General features: G+C 42.3%; 2 protein-coding genes across 6 annotated transcripts; one reads left to right on the top strand and one right to left on the bottom strand.

Annotated features, from left to right (window-relative positions):
* The first annotated feature begins 94 nt into the window (after nt 1-94).
* REXO4 (REX4 homolog, 3'-5' exonuclease) lies at nt 95-4,954 on the top strand. Its single transcript, XM_002195987.6, has 8 exons — nt 95-292; nt 724-1,082; nt 1,365-1,517; nt 2,245-2,438; nt 2,817-2,905; nt 3,115-3,189; nt 3,454-3,528; nt 4,134-4,954. Exons 1-8 carry the CDS (start codon nt 95-97, stop codon nt 4,233-4,235), a joined length of 1,245 nt encoding a protein of 414 aa, XP_002196023.5. The 3' UTR covers nt 4,236-4,954.
* On the bottom strand, nt 4,570-17,272 carry STKLD1 (serine/threonine kinase like domain containing 1). 5 transcript variants are annotated; one of them, XM_012578268.5, is made up of 19 exons: nt 17,139-17,272; nt 16,140-16,235; nt 15,640-15,684; nt 14,283-14,357; nt 13,568-13,672; nt 13,316-13,386; nt 12,609-12,724; nt 12,128-12,240; nt 11,876-12,036; nt 11,264-11,394; nt 10,563-10,646; nt 9,782-9,898; nt 9,099-9,233; nt 8,092-8,220; nt 7,135-7,272; nt 6,464-6,592; nt 6,053-6,190; nt 5,652-5,731; nt 4,570-4,860 (listed from the first exon to the last, which is right to left on the bottom strand). In XM_012578268.5, the coding sequence occupies exons 1-19, from the start codon at nt 17,151-17,153 to the stop codon at nt 4,798-4,800; spliced, it is 1,941 nt and encodes a 646-aa protein (XP_012433722.5). In that variant the 5' UTR covers nt 17,154-17,272; the 3' UTR covers nt 4,570-4,797. The 5 variants fall into 5 exon arrangements, with proteins under 5 accessions (XP_012433722.5, XP_030142216.4, XP_072792787.1 ...); XM_030286356.4 differs by lacking the exon at nt 5,652-5,731; XM_072936686.1 differs by lacking the exons at nt 5,652-5,731; nt 6,053-6,190.
* Between the last annotated feature and the right edge of the window lie 11 nt (nt 17,273-17,283).

Raw genomic sequence — 17,283 nt, 5'->3', positions numbered from 1 at the left:
CTGTGCCGGTCCCCCTGTGGGAGCGCCGGCCCGGTTGGGACGCGCTGCGCCCCGATCCCGGTCCCGGTTCTGGTCCCGGTTCCACTGACGCTGCATGGCCAAGCAGAGTCCTGCGGAGCCTCCGGCGGCGGGGCCGAGCGGCGCGGCCCGCGGGAAGGGCAAGAAGAGGAGGAGGAAGAAGAAGAAGGCCCCGGGGGAAGCGGCGGGCGCGTCGAAAGGCCCCGGCATGGCGGCCGTGCGTCCCCCCCGCAACCCGCAGGAGTTCTCCTCCAACTGGAAGGCGCTGCAGGAGGTGAGGGGGACCGGGGCATGCGGTGGGGACAGCCCCGGGGAGCTGGGACAGGGAGGCAGCGGGGCCATGCTGGCAGCAGTGCCTGAATGGATGGGACACATTGTCCCCATGGAAGGGACACATTCCACTGTCCCAGCCTGGCCTTGGGCACTGCCAGGGATCCAGGGGCAGCCACAGCTGCTCTGGGCACCTGTGCCAGGGCCTGCCCGCTCTCATTGAGAAGGATTTCTTCCCAATATCCACCTAACGCTGCTCTCTGGCAGTTTGAAGTCATTCCCTTTGTCCTGTCACTCCAGGCTCTTGTGAATAGTTCCTCTCTCCCTTTCTTGGAGGCTCCTTTTAGGTACTGGAAGGACAGATAAGTCACTCTAAAGCTTCTCTTTTCCAGGCTCTTTTCCTTTATCTATCTTTTTTTTTTAATGTCATTTTAGCTGCTGAAGCAAAAGGCAAATAACTCCAAGAAGCCCATCTCCACGGGTCAAACAGACACCAAAAAGAAGCAGCCACTCAAAGCAGCCAAAAGCCCAGACATCCCAGCAGTCAATGGGAATGGGAACGTGGTAAAGGCCAAATCCACAAATAAAATGGACAGTGGTTCTGCTAAAGCCAGTCCTCCTTTGGCCAAGCCAGAATCCAAGGGGGTTACAGCAAAAAGGAACTTAAATGGCACTAAAAGCAACGGGAAAGACTGCAAAGAAAAAAAGAAAAATGGCATTGTTGTGAAGGAGAAGGATGAGCTGAAACATAAGAGGAGGAAAGCTGAGGAACACGTGGAGCAGCAGCCCAAAGAGTGAGTATTTCAGGCAGCAGTTCTGGATGAGAATATTTATTTTGGGAGGAGCACAGAGAGGTACATTCCAAACAGCTGTACTTTTCCAGACTAAATTCTGAAAGAAATAAGGACCATTTTGCCCCTGCTCCTCAGACACAGCAAGAAACCTGCAGAGGTGCCAGTCCCAGACTTTAATTTCACAGGATTTATCTCTTGGTTTAGAAAGTAAACATAGTTTTTGTACAACAGGCACCAGATTGCTTTGAGACTGTTAAATGTAATTAAATCTGTTCTTCCCAGGGCTGACATCTGGTTTGATGATGTTGATCCCAAAGATATTGAAGCAGCACTAGGACCTGAAGCAGCAAAAATTGCCAGAAGGAACCTGGGACTTGAAACAGAACAATCCCAGTCCGTGGAGCAGGTGCTGGTTAAGGAAAAGGCTTTTGATGGGTGAGTGACACTGCAGGGGGAAGGATGGCAGCAGAGTGTGAGAAATGGAAAGATAGAAACTTCCAGAGACACTGAAAGGTTTGATCTGCAGCCTTAGAAGCAGCTTAGATTGATGTAAAAATAAAGTACACAGATATTAAGCAGAAAAACTTACGTTTCTATAAACTCATAAACTTATGTTTCTCTGGTTGTAAGAGTATACCTTAAGTAAGTAAAAAACTGTACTAATAAGATAGTGAAGGGTTTATCATGTAAGAGTGTAATTGTAGAGAGTAAGCTAAGAGTTTAGTGGTTATAATAGAAACATGTGTGTGCACATGTGATAACAGCCCATTAGATAAAGTATACACATTGCAGTAAAAATAAGTAATAGAAAAGCAAAATCAACTTTGTAGCAACTGTCCATTAGGTTAGAAAGTTATATATTGTCTTGTAATGAAGAACTTATAACTACTCTTGAGCTATAACTAACTGCTTACTCTCAAACCTCACAGCCTCTGAGACTAATGTTTATCTGAAGAATAAATTGTTTTAAACTGACTCTAGTCCCATCCCTTCAATTAAACAGCAATAATAATGATATCAGCTAGCAGACTGGCTTCTGCTAAGGGATCTGCACAGTGAGCTGGCATCTCCCTGCCTCTGCTGCAGCTCACACAAAGTGTGAACCTTGTCAGCTGCAGCTGGGCCTGCAGAGGTGTCCCCAAGCTGTCCCTTTGCCTTCCAGGCTGACCCGGGCCGTGGCCATGGACTGTGAGATGGTGGGGGTGGGCCCCAAGGGTGAGGACAGCATCTTGGCTCGGGTGTCCATCGTTAACCAGTTTGGGAAGTGTGTTTATGACAAGTATGTCAAGCCCACGGAGAAGGTGACAGACTACAGGACAGCTGTCAGCGGCATCCGGCCTCAGAATATCAACACAGGTACCAGGGCTTTCCCCTGAGAGGGACAATTCACTGGGTTCTCACAGAAGCTTCATTGCCTGAGCTTGGAACAGTTTGAGACCTAATTAGGGAAAACAAAATGCTGAGATTTGAGTTAAACTTAATGCTAAGAAAAATTGTGGGAAGATGTGCTTTTCTACAGTGATCACTAACACCTTTGAAGAAATTAAACTGGTGAAATATGGTGTAAAAAAAATAATTTCCTTTTCATGCTGTGCTCTTTATGGAATTCTCTATGTTCTAGCAAACAATGATTCAGTGTACTGTACAAAAACTACAGTCCCAAGGATTCAGTTGCTTCCTAGAAAAGATGCTGTGATTGCTCATGGAAACTGTTTCCTTGTGTGGCATTTTTAGGTGAAGACTTTAAAACTGTTCAGAAGGAGGTGGCTGAGATCCTGCAGGGAAGGATTTTAGTTGGACACGCCTTACAGAATGACCTAAAGGTACATTGAAAATGAGGTTTGTGATACATCATTCTGGATCAAGGAACACACCTGAGCTCCTGGAAACCTCCCCCCTGTCTGGATGAGTTGGGTCTTGTCCTTTCATGGCTTTAAAGCATCTCTTACACTGGATGGGAGGAAACAACAGCATTCAGCTCTGTAAAGTTTCATGCAATAACACATTTTACTGAAAACGTGGTTTCTTCTAGGTTCTACTTCTTGATCATCCTCACAAGAAGATCAGGGACACACAGAGATACAAACCTTTCAAACAGAGAGTCAAGGTAAGAGACTGCTGGGAAGGTGCTCAATTAACAGACTCCAGAGCTGCTGGCTCATTCCTGTGCTTGCTTTTACCTGACCCTGTTCCTTCTTTCCTACCTATGCACACACAAATCTCCTAATTCATTAATTATTCCTGGTATTTCACCAGCAGAGGCTAAGATGTGCTATTATTCTTTAAGGAACATAACATTTGTATAGAACACCCATCTGTGTTATTCCAAGTCCTGTGGGACAGCATGGTTTATGATCTGTTCTGTCTCTAGAGTTCCAGGCCATCCCTGAAGCTGTTGTGTGAGAAGCTGCTCAATGTTCAGGTGCAGACAGCAGAGCACTGCTCGGTAGGTACCCCCTCAGAACATCCAGCTCTGGGTGCTGTCCACAGTGCTGTGCCTTCATCCCACTGAAACTCAGCAAGCTCTGCCTGGACAGCTGCAGCAGGGAGGTTGTCATCTAAGCTTGCTTACTGTTCACTCATTTCATTAACAACTTCTGCACAAGTCAACTCTTAACTCTGAATTCTTGGTAAAATTCCCAGGGGGAAAGGTAATGATCAAGATCTGTTTACCCTAAAAGCAGCATTCTGCACTGCTGCACTGTGGCAGGACAAACAGTGGGAGAGGCTACACCTGAACCTCAGCAGATCCTTTATTTCAGTGGGCAGGAGGATGGAAAAGAGGAATGAACTGGGGAAGCAAAACTGGGAGGGGAGCTCATAGACACTGTGTCAATGACAAAATTCTCTTACTACTTTCCAAGTAACAATCAGAAATGCAGAGCCTTGTGGTGAGCCCTGGACTCTAAATACACAGTTTGTCCCTTTCACTAGGCACAGAGCCTAAATATAAAAAGAGATCGTGAAATGTTGATTGGAAGGATGTATTAAAATGATAGAAGATTGAGCTGCTTATTATCTCACATCTTTGTCTGGTCTGTTCTCTTTCAGATCCAGGATGCACAAGCAGCTATGAGACTTTACACCCTGGAGAAAAAGAAATGGGAAGCTGCTGTTAAAAACAAAGCTAACAAGAAAGATTGTAAAACTTAAAAACACAGGGTAGAATCTTCCATCTCTGCAGCATTTGCTGGTTTGATGTCACATTCCAAATTTAGAGATAAGTCAGAATTGGCAGCAGCTACTTCATAAAATCAATCCAAAGACAATGGTACAGTAACCTGGAAGTTCAGGGATGCTGCTGGTATCCCCGTGGATGGGCCCTGTGCCTGATTCCTGCTACTGTGTTCAAACAACCTTTGTAACAAATGCCTACAGTGGGAAGAACTTCATCACTTACATTTCTTCAATGGAAATAGACACTGAATAAGTTAAAGAAATGAAATTATGATAGATGAAGGAAGAAACTGTGGTTGTTTTGTCAAAATTCCGAGGATTAAAATCTTTATTTCAAGTATGTTGATGTCCATAAAGTGAGGTCTACTACAAGGTGAATTCTTAAATATCGCTGTTAGTTACACCGTTGTGGTACCCAAACCATCAATAAATACCTGTTTGCATATTACTACTAGCCCAATATTCTTTAATTCTGGTGAGAAGAATTCTCTAATGAAGAATCCAGGCTTTTGTATCCAGCAGTGGCCAAGTCTTGTTCTCAGACAAAGCGTTTTTCCTTCCTCAGTTTCAAAAGTGTTGCATTCACCAGGGTCTGAATCTCCTGAAGGGAAATGTGAGATTTGTCAAACAAAAGATTACCTTGTTGCTCCACTTATTTTTGTATTCATTTATTAATAAAAACAATGTGTCCAACATAGGTGTTTGAAGTGGCTGTTGTTACAACAGGAGAGGGAGCTTTCTCTCTTTCTGTGGTTATTTTTTTCTGAGCTACCTTGTGGCTGCAGTGTTCATTGAACGGGTTCAGACAATGCCTGCAGGCGACTGTCTTTGAAAACAATTCTGTAAATACATAACTAAATTCAGCAAAATTAAGACTGACCAGTTCTATTGGCTTGATGAACAAACCTAATTATTGGTTTCTTGCCAGCAAGCCATTGCAAAAGAAATATTAGTGTAACACATTAAATAGCTCTGATAACTTTGCTGTTTTTTTCAGTGTGACTACTTGGTGAAATTTAAGTTAAATCTTCCCACAAGCTGTCAGATTTTGTAGGGCTTTTTAAAATGTGCTAACAATGCTACTTCCAAACCAAAAATAATTTGGGTGTAATGTACTTATGGCTTTATTGCTGCAAACTTTATCCTGGCTTAGCATGAAGACTGTAGTAAGTTATTGTAATGTTGCAAGAGACCAGAATATATTTTTTTTTAATTTCAGCATTAACAAGAAAAACAACTTTTAACCACTTGTTCTCAATAATTAGAACTATCCTTACAAACTCACTCTTCACCCCACATGCTGCTAGTTCTCTAAATTTCTGCACTATGATCAAATCCCTCACCAGAAATAATATACTAATATACTTTATTATCACAGAGACTTCTCCATACCGTGCTAAATGGAAACTGGAGTTTTATTTCAGACAGCAGCTTTTGCATTTTCTGGGACCTCATATACAGCATAACCTCATCTGCAGTGCCAATGAACAAGAAAATTCATGGTTATAGCACAAGTGCCAGTGGAGCAGGAGCTAAAGGAGCAGGCTAAAGGGGAGAGGGCAGAGCTACACAAGGAGGAGGCAAGATGAAGTTAAAAATGTTTTACCATCAGAGTGGTATTTGTTTGGAACAAGTAGAGTGAATTCTCAGAGGATAAACTGGAACTTTCTCAGACACAAAGTAAGTGTTTCCTGAGAGCAGCTAACACGTCCCTGAGAGCTGCTGTTGTGGTTTTACTGATTTGGGGGCTGGGAGAAAGGAGACTCAAGAAGTGACAGCAGCGGCCATCTCACCATACTGAACCATCTCGTTCATCAGCAGGCACAGAGCCTCTGCCACCCCTGGCTCGTTGGAATGAAGGTAATATTCATCTTTGATCAGCTCTATTCCACTGCCCTCGGAGTCCAGCAGGATTGCCAACGCTGCAGTTTCTGCAAGGAAGACAAACACTGCTGGGCTCTTTGTAGCTGCAAACTGCAGGATCTGCTTCCCATCCCCTCACCAGCTGGCTCAAGGCACGTTTTCAGGAACTTGTGCCCATTATTTTCAGTCTTCCTAACAACTATTCTGAAGCACATATGGGAACAAGTAGAAGACCAGATATGCAGCTGACACTGTCATGCAGGCAGAAGTTATTTTAATTGTTGTTTTCATGTTGATGGAGCCGATTGGTAATTGATAAAAGCAGAACAGCTAAATGTTACCTGAGAGCCTCACAAGGCTGGCTAATGCCAGGCAGCCATTCTTCACCAGCACTGCTCTTTCTGGGTTCACCCTGAGTGCATCCAGCAAAAGTGCTGCTGTGGGCTCATAGTCACTGTCAGTTAAGCAACCTTTAAAGAAAATAAACAAAACACAGACAAGCCCAAAATTTTAGTATCCTTAAGGCTAAAAGAATAGAGTCGTGAATATTCAACTTATTCTACTGATGGGGAATAGAAATGTGATTGCTGAGGGTGTTTTGCTCAGCTTCTCCCAGTGGAACAATGGCACAGGGGCAGGTAGTAGGTAAATGTGACAATAGTGTTGCATGAGGAAGAAATAAGACAGATAGTACTGCAAGGATGGGTTCCTTAGTGCAAATGATAATGAAATATTATTTCTTTTTTAACATGAAATACTGTTCCAAATCAACCAAGCAAATTAGCTGCCCACCAGTGGGCTCCTCATTAGCAGTATCTGGTGATTTAATTTCTACAGTTCATCAAAAATGGCTTCACTGGGGAGCCACAGAGGGAAGAGTGACCAGGAGAGGATGCAAGTTCCTAACTCTGCTGCCATCTGCAGAGCCTCCTCAGCCCAGCAGCCTGGGTTGCAGGATCACATCCCAGCCTTTTCCATGCCAAGGGACAACAGGGGGACTGGGATCACACACCTTGGAGTGCCAGTGCCCACAGAGCTGAGCAGGCAGACTCTGCAACGACTCCATTCTGGAGGTGTTTCTGAAGCACTGCTGAGGTGACAGGGAGAGCACTTTCAAGCACTGCTTGGTCTGCATTATTCTCTGAATGACCTTAACAGAAAGGAAATGCACCAGGCAGAGTTATCTAATGAAGTAATGATATCATTGTATGTCAAATTATATCAGCAAAACCTTAATGAGTGCTGGCATTGGAGTAATGCAACATTGTTTTAGTCTGGAGGGCAGCAGAGGGAAGGAATCAAAAATGTACAGAACCAAAGCAAGTGTTACAGGACTAATAAATAATTCTGTTTATTGGAGAAAGCTGAACTTCTTCAGGAACTAGTGTTCTCTGTTATTTAAATTATGCATAGGGATCACAGCAAGAAGCCTCCAAAAATAACCACAGTTTTGACAGGATCTGGGCTGCAGGATGGAAATTCAGCTGTCCCATAAATCCACCAGGTAATTTACTGCACAGAGGGAATAAAGCACACCAGGTGAAACTGTGCACAATCTGTGCTTCCAGCCTTGCATGATGAGCAGAACATCACACACCTCTACAAGAACACGTCACAGAAACAAATCAGGAAATATGAAATCAAATCACATCTTGGCCTGAACAGCTCAAATTTGACACCTTATCACATAAAGGGTTGCTAAAAAACTCCGGGTTAATTTTTGGTTTTATCTAGTTTAACTCTGGATCACAAAGTAATGGTACCAGTACTGTGCAAACAACTCTCCAGAATCACAGATTCAGGTTTGGGTTGGAAGGAATTTTAAAGACCATCTCATTCCCTCTCCCTGGAACAAGAATGGGAGAAAATCCAATCCCAGCGACAGGAATGTCTGAACTCAATTAGGCTCAATACCTGCTGCCCTTCGGTCACATGAGTGCAGGCACAATACTCGCTGTGTTCTACTCACCACTCACAGCCAAGCTCCAGAGAACGGCACAGCAAGAGAAGCAGATCTTGTCATTATGAAGAAAACGTCTTAAAATTGACAGAAGGTCTGTAATGATTCCAACTTTCCTTAGGTTCTCCGCAGCTACTTCTGAAAACCACAGAAATTCTATAGAATTTTGTCCCACTCAGTGACCTCGAAAGGGGCAGCACTAAGGTGTTTAAACTGAGATAACAGACCGGTAACATGAGCCCATTAGCTGGACAAAAGGAAGCAAGAGAACAGACCGAATTCTTTAACTAGATGCACTTAACATATCTGATCCTTTCAAATGCATGCCTGGCCATCCTTTTTCCTCACAGACTTGGAATTCAGAGAGCAGGAAAGGAACCGAGAGGGTGTCAATTACAATTTTTCACCTGTTTCCATTTTAACGATTCAAACTAAGCTTCAGAATTAGGAAACGCTGGATAAAAAATAATTTGGTCTTAGACATGACTCTTTGTAAAGATTTTTATTAAGATTTCCCCCTCACTACTAAATCCTACATGTAACTATTTCTAAAAACAATCTTTGATGACTGTTGAACTGACACTGAAAACAACTAAAAATATTATAAATATTTAGCAATTACAAGTTCAGAAGAAAAGAAAACAAAGTAGAGAAGTTAGGGAGAATGGTTTCAATTCATCATGGCAGAGTCCAAAATAGAATTCAGGTTCTATGCCCTCATTTTCCCAAGCACTACTATTTGCAGAGCTTGTACTTGTTTCCAAACCTAGAGGAATACAGAATTCTATCTATTATAGTGGTCCTGTAAATCCCTGAAACCTCAGCATTGTATCTTAAACTTTCAGAGGTGTTATCACTATCTGGTCAATCTTACCAATATTACCACTATTAAATTAATAATGACCCACAGACATCCACATCTCTTAGTGAAATCACAAGTTCTGCATGTATCTTGGATTTGTTTCAAAAAGTAAAACTAAATTAAGGTTCCCCAAAGAATGAGCAAGGTGACCCACCACTGGCTGAAACCATCATCAATAATGTGCAGAGCATTGAAAGGAACTCTTCATTTTCAGAATGTTTCCTCACTGTGTGTAACAGGCAGCTGGCCACACTCTCATCCAGGGGCATCATCACCCCCTGTTCCAGAGCTGTCACCAAAAACATTGGAATAGAACAAACATTTCAGTGGTTTTGAATGAAAGCTGAACCCCCCTGCCCTGCAATCAGCATAGCAAAACATTCAATTGGCAGCATTTCGTCACATAAAATAAGCAGAAGTTACTTTAAACTTTTATTTCCTGAAACTCAATTCTTAGTATTTTTAAGCTCGTATCATCAGGTGATTTTGGGGTAAATTGCCATGAAAATGACAGCAGGGGCCACACAAGAGACCCAAACACACTTTTATGGTTTAAAATTTAAACTCCAAAACAGTAAGAATCTCCTTTATGCTCTATATTAACATTCTACATAACATGAAAACAAACTTGGTTGGACAAGATCAGCACCTACAGTTAAAATTAACTCTTAACACAGAATTGCTGGATGCCAGTCCTGAAGGAAGGCCACGAGAATTCAGAAAGCTGCTTAACTTCCTTTAGTTCTTTGAATTCATCCCCTAAAATTGTTAATGGAGCAAGTAATGGGTTCAGAAATCTTTACAAGACCCAGCAGAAGGAGGAAGTCTTACTTGTACCTTGACTAAGAATTTCAAGCAATAAAGTGCAGCCTTCAACTTGTAAATCCAGAGAATCTGTGTGAATCTTCATGGCAAAAGTTATCACTTCTGTGCATGTTAGCAGACTGGGGAATGCTGTAGGGGAAAAGAAATTCTTTGAGAGAGGTTCTTGAATCAAAGAGAACCAAACAGAGTGAATTGTTTTAATCTGTGTGGGAAATGTCTCCTACCAATTAAAGCTAAGAATAACCCTGAGTTTTAACATCATAAGCCAATGGCAGCATTAAAATGCTGTCAAAGGACAAAGCATTTTATAACTGATTTAACACAGTGCTTTGAATTATGAACCTTGATCTGAAAGCTTCTTTTGAAAAATGTGCAGCTTCTGAGAGAAAATACACAGCTTTCACCCTCACAGCTTTACAGACACACAGGAATTAGTCATGTGTAGCTTCCTTTTGCTCTGCCAAGCTTACAGCCCCAGGAATTACCCCCAGGTCACGCCAGGGCTTGTGGAAATTACCTTCCTCAAATGTCAGTTTGTTGCCAATTCAAATTTTTTTTTTTTTTTTTTTTTTTCCCCAGTGCCCATTGTTATGATCCAGTAAAGCCCCTCTGCTGGTTAACAAAAGCATGTACAGAACAAGAACTAACACAATCCCATCAGCTACTGGTCTGGAGAAACAGGAAGAGAGCAATTTCATTCTCATTTATGGGCATTGGAAATGTTTTCCTCCTCCTATTATCTCAAAATATAAGGAAGGAACAGAATGAATAAATAGATCAAATAGTGCCTTACCATTTTCATCATTTACAAAGCTGGCAAGATGCTGAATGCCTTTAGCCTGGACCTCTTCAATATCCCCGAAGGCCTGCATGAATTCTGAGAAACCAAGGAAATTCTTTCAAGCATTCCACACAAACACTTACACAAAATACTCAAATTGTCTCTGTTATGTGAATTCATATGAATGAAAATAATGAAATTTGGGATTGCTGAAAAGAATTTTCCTCCCCAACTCATTAAACATTTCAATATTACCATGTGTTATGATTCACAATGTATTTAGCATTATATATATTTTTTTTTGAGGACCTGTAGGAATATTAAACCAGAGTATGGATAGGAGCTTTAAATGCTTTATTCCAATAGACTTTTCAGATTAAAATAACATCTTCCTTACTTAGAAGGAAAATAATGGAGCAGATCCCTTGTGGCATGAATCAGCAAACATGTCACAATGCAAACAAAATAATTGGAGCTCCCAAATTTTCTGAGGAATGACCTCTGACCCTGTTTAACTTTTGCAGTAGGAATGGCTGAGAACCTTAGGAATTTACAGTAAGAGTTGCATAGCAATCCTTGCTCCAAAGAGTATCCCATTTTATTTCAGGTAAAATGAGTGGCCAAGAATTTATTTCCAAGTAGAACACATCCTGACTGGAAGTGTTTATTTCCTGTGAAAATCACCTTTGCATTAATCTTATTCTCCTTATTACCTAGAACACTTTCAACTCCTCCCTGAAAGAGCTCATCTGTTATTGTGGGAAGCAAAGACTTCTTTAATTTTATTGAGGTGTCACCAGCAAAAGTCAGACATTTCCCAACAAATGGAACAGTGACCAGATCCCTGGAATTTTGAGAGACAAAAGCAGCACCAGTGAGTTAGAACTGGTAAATTAGAAAAGAAAAAAATCTACAGGCATTGTTTCATTTTGATATAAAAAAATCTAATATTTCTTCTAGACTATATTCTTTTTGACAGAACTTAAACAATTTACTTCCAAACAGCTCAAGAAAGAGCTCATGTTGCACGAGCCATGCTTAGGTGTCAAGTTCAGGCTCATAAAATTGTGTATAACATGAATTTATGATCTAACTGCAAAAAGGGACACCTGTGCATCTCAGTGTCCACTCTGAAGGAACATCAAGTCTTTAATAACTCAGTTTGTTGAGGCAGGACGATAAGCAATATTAACATTATTATTATTAATATATATAGCAATATAATTAATATAATGTTCCTTTCCAACAGCAGTGAACGTTCCCAATTTGTGGAGATAGGAGTGGATTAGGACAAAATAAATCAAGGGAAGGCAGCCAGAACTCACCTTGCTGTGGGTCTCATGCTGGGCTCAATCTGGAGCATCATCACTAAAAGTGGAAAGAAAGGCAAATAGCTGCTTTCTCCATTCTGCATCAGGGTCAGGACTCCTTCCAGGCAGCTGCTGTCCCCTCGGATATCCTGCAGTAAGGAATTTATCTCTTCTACCTGGGAAGAGCACAGTGTCAGAGAGCTCTCACACACAGATATCCTGATGAGCCCAGGATAAAAAAAACCCCAATAAATCACTTTTACACACATTCAGAACAAAGCAGCTCATCATATCAAGGAGGACACAGCCCAGGGACCAGATGTCAGATTTCTCAGTGAAAGAAAGTCCAAATGTTTCTGGAGCCATCCAAGACTTGCTTTCTGTAGAAACAGGAATCATATGGTGACATTGCTGATATTGAGCTTCCAAAAACTACAAAACACACTGTAACTAATGAACATTTTCCTAAGATGTTCCTGAGGACAAAGCTGAAAGGGATTCCAACTGTATTGATTGCAGAAACTCACACATATCTACATTTTTCACTTGTGAACACAATTAAAGCTGCAGACAGACAACTGCCTATGAAAATCCTATTTAGAAGACAAATAGTTTAATACAGAGAAAGGAGAGGGAAGATAACTTTCTTCTCTTTCCTAATTTTTCTCTAAGGAATAAAAATATCCACCACAACTGAAACCTTTTAAAAATACAGTAGGAAAGAAAAAATAGCAAAACAAATATCTACCTTCTTCCACTCTGATTTTCCATTTCAACTCATCTTTCATAAGTGTTTCAGTACTGAAGTCACTCAGCATGAAGGATAGTTCACCAGTCACAAGGATGTTTGATGGCTTGAGATTTCTGCAACACAAATATTTTCTGTCAGCCTGTGAAATTAATCTAATGACATATAATTACAAATTGGCTGCATCTTTAGCCCTCAAAATTTGGTTTGGTTTTTTTTGGGGTGGTGGTGGGAGAACTGATTTGGATATTTTTTTTTTTGTGTTCTGTTGGTTTTCATTTTTTTAAATATACAAGTGATAATCAACCAAAATACAATTATTTTCCTCTCTAAATGCTTTAAAATTTGTACTTGGGATACAAATTGATCTGAGCATGGAATGCAAGGGTTGTCTTTTATTCAGATACACAAACTTCGTCCATCACAACCACCAAAAACGTGAGCATTTACAGAGATTAACAATTTTTTAAATATTTAAAAAAAAACCAAAACACCAAGAGATAATACCTCAACCAAACAAGTATTCCAGACAATACTCAGGAAATAGGTAAATTTAGAAGTAAAAAAAAAAACTATTCTAAAGTCTGGAACTTCTACATCCTGCTTCTCCTTTTGGAAGAGCAAAATTCCCTGCCTCAGAGCACTGCTGAACCAACACTGCAAAGAACAAGAGCCTGACAGACAAAGAAAATGAGATTTCTGCTCACCTGTGCCAAATATTTTGCTTGTGTATGTAAAACAAAGCATCCACCATCTGTCCCAGGAACTTCTGAATCACCTGTGGAGGGAAATAGACACGAAAATGTAACATAAACAGAGTAACATTCAAATATCTTTCAGAAGCGAGCTTCAAAAACCACCCTCCTTTGCTTTGAAGGCTTTAGGGAGGATTTTTAGAAAGAAGTAATACCATAAAAACAACAAGTCTCTCAAACAGGTGTCTCCTCTGTACTTTTTACCATGTCTGTTATCTTTTCTGACTTCTGCCTCTTTTCCTTGATTAGAGCTGCAAGATCTCCTTGGCCTGAGTGCTGCATGACCAGGCAGAGGAACAGAGATGAGACCTGCAATAAAACATTGCACCAAAATTGCTGAATTGTTTGCAGGTAACAGAGACAAAACCAAACTGGTGGGTGTGATGTTCACAGTACAAAAGGCTTCTGAGATTATTATTTTCTCATAGAAGAGACAAGACTTAATTTCTTTCATTAAAAATACAGCATGCTCATTGTTTTAGCAAATAAAACAAACCACCACTATCAAGCATCTTATCTGAAGCTGTATAGGATGATTCAAATCAATTATACAGCTATAAAATAATCAAAGGTTCTGTCCAAGCACTGAAGAAAATGTGCCAATAAGTAAGTCAGGGCTTTCAGCTTCTTATGGTCCCCATAGAAGGAGTTTCATGCAGGCATGAAAATCAGAATTGCACACTAATTCCCATCAGAATCTGGGAGTCTGCCATGTGATGGACTCCAATCCATGCATATTCACAGTTTTTAGTGTGTGCATTCAGGGAAAAAAAAAAAAATCAGGATTGTTTCAAATTAAAAAAACCCTTATTTTTTAGCATCCCACCCCAATGACCCCAAATTTAAATCTGTGAATAGGCTCGTGTGCCTGGAACATAAACCACACATTCCAGTTTAACTATTCCTGTTCCATTCTCACCTCATTACTCCAAGTCAGAAACAATTCCTTGTAAGCACAGATATTAGAATGGCTGAGTTTTAGCAAATCCATTGCCTGCACAGAAGAAGATAAAATAGCTTTCTATAGCTACACAGTCATTCCCTTTAACAGGACCTTAAATAACACACAAAGCCAGTTCCTCACTTGTTCATGTCACATTTCTGATCAAACTCTTCCAAAGTGCCAGCTCTGTTAAATATTTGGATACACAAATGAGGAAAGAAGGAAAATATTTCACCCAGTTCTGCAACAGCTTTGTGAGATTCAAAGATATAAACTGATCCACAGGAAGATGATGTGTGAACCAACTCCTTCAGTTCCTAACATCCTGACCTGAAAACATTTCTTAGAATAAGTCAGGATGATTTTTCAAGTGCAGCCATTGTTTCCTGTAACCTCCATGCAAGCTTGAACTCAGCAAATATAATGGCACGAGAGATTTTTATCTCCTCAAAGGTGGTTTCTGTGCAGGGCTCTAACAAATCCTAACCACTTCAGCACATTTGCTGATTATGTGGAAGATAAAAAGAATTTAGGTTACTCTCCTATAGTTGTGTTTGTGGCTGTGCAGGCACAAAAGAAAAAGCTAAAAAGAGCCAGGTTCACAAATGGCACAACTGCATTTATTTTAGTAGATGTAGTTCAATATTTATTTCAACAGAAAAATTGGATCAAGTTTTACTGGTAATGCCATATTTGGTAGAGAAAGAGGTCACCTCTCTGACCAGGATAAGATATCTGTACAAACATTTATTCACTTTCTTTTCCAACTCCAGATGCTGTGCATACTGGGCATTGGGAGACTCATCCATCATGTGCTATTCCACTATTTTATTGAAACCATTTTTGGTCTTTTAAGAGTATTTCTGATGCTACTTGATCAAGGCATTACAACAAAGTTTGCACCAGAAAAAAAAAAGAGTACAAAAAGGGACAAAATAATTCACATTAAAAATGTCCAACTCTAAAAAAAGAGCATATCATGAAATATATTATCTAGACATTGAGTTATTAATAATTACAAACAGAGCAAGGTTCTTCTTCAGCTTAAAGGCCAAAAGGATGAGTTTTGTCCTTTGGCTTCCCAAAACAAATAAAAATTCTGAGAAAGAACTATCCTCTGAGAAGAGCTGTCCATTTGAATTTACATATCCATAAATAACAACAATTCATATAAACCCTGGCCTGAGCCCAAGCAGAGGGCAGAGAGCACACCCTACAAATAGTCCTACCTGATTTACTTATTTACTCAGCTAATCCCTGCAGATAAAAGACTTGCTTCTATCAAGACTTTGGTCTTTGTAAGTGAAGTAATAAAGAAAAGACTGCACAATACCTCCTTCAAGGCCACATTTGCTTGGTGTTGGTCAATGCATTCAACCTGCACCAAACAAAAGACAGGACTGAGACTGCAACAGAAACACCAGGGAATTTTGAGCCAGAACACTCTTACCAAGGTGACTGGACTGCAAATAACATGGATTTTCAATGATAGGTCAAATCTCTAATGTTTGGGGCAGTTTTGGTGTCATGGGTGAAACAGCTGAAAATACGTGTGTGGCAGACAGTGTTTCTGCACTGTCAGGGCAGCAGTGAGCTGAGGTGAGAGCACTGTGGGGAACCTCACTAGGCTGCTGCCCTTTCCCCACTTTGAGCCTCAACATTCCACTAAACTGATCAAAATCTCCCATTTTCCCAAAAGTCAGCACTATAACAAACAAGCCCACTCTTACCCAGCAGCTGAGCTGCCCAGCATGGGTCTCAAGCTACTATCCTGGTGCCCCTGGAGACAGCAAACATGCCAAACTTTTGTTTTCATAGCAACCACCATCTCACCTGCTTTATTGCGTATTTCTTCTGGGCACCCTGGGGTGTTTTCAGCTGAGCCACCAGCATCGTGCCCAGTGCCCCGGGCTGGAGCTGCTCCAGCACCTGCAGGGCACAGCACACACCCAGAGCACCTGCTCAGCTAGGGCACAACAAAGGCAAAAAAACCCTTCCATGCAGAAAACACCTCCAGCTCCCCATGGCAGGACTGGGGACACCCCCAGCTCCTGAGAGGAACACAGACCTTCCCTTCCCTCCTCTTCAGGGCATTCCCCATGCTGAAAACACCCCCAGAGCACCCACACCCCGTCCAGGACCACACAACCCCACTCAATCCTGTGGTCTGTGCTGCTCCATGGGTTTCCACACCATTCCCCTCATAAACCCCACCAGCATCACTGAACCCACTCAGAGCCACTCACACCATGTCCCCCAGGGCACCCACAGCTCCTGCCCTGCTCACAGACCTCCCCTCAGGGCCATATACCCCACACAGACCCTGCCAGCACCACCAACACCCCCACAGCCCCTGCCCTGCTCACAGACCTCCCCTCTCAGGGAAATGTACCCCACACAAACACCTCCAGCACCACTGACACCCCCACAGCCCCTGCCCTGCTCACAGACCCCCCCTCTCAGAGGAATGTACCCCACAAAGACCCCTCAGCACCCCCACAGCCCCTGCCCTGCTCACAGACCCCCCTCTCAGAGGAATGTACCCCACACAAACCCCTCCAGCACCACCGACACCCCCACAGCCCCTGCCCTGCTCACAGACCCCCCCTCAGGGCCATACATCCCACACAGACCCCTCCAGCATCACTGACACCCCCACAGCTCCTGCCCTGCTCACAGACCCCCTCTCAGAGGAATGCACCCCACACAAACCCCTCCAGCACCCCCACAGCCCCTGCCCTGCTCACAGACGCCCTCCAACACCACCAACACCCCCACAACGCTGCACCCGCCCGCTTATCGCCGGGTAGAACTTGAGCCTGGGGGCAGCACCTCATATTTTTCCATGCTGGGCACACAGCCCGGCGTCCCACCCGGGCCCTGAGGGGTGTAAAACCCCCCTCACACGGCGGGGCGCGGCCCCTTTAAGAGCGCGGAGGGGCGTGTCCGGTGGGCGTGTCCCGGCGGGAGGCCCCGC

The sequence above is a fragment of the Taeniopygia guttata genome, chromosome 17, assembly GCF_048771995.1.
Source record: "Taeniopygia guttata chromosome 17, bTaeGut7.mat, whole genome shotgun sequence".
NCBI classification, from domain to species: domain Eukaryota; kingdom Metazoa; phylum Chordata; class Aves; order Passeriformes; family Estrildidae; genus Taeniopygia; species Taeniopygia guttata.
This window is presented reverse-complemented; position numbering and strand designations above follow the sequence as displayed.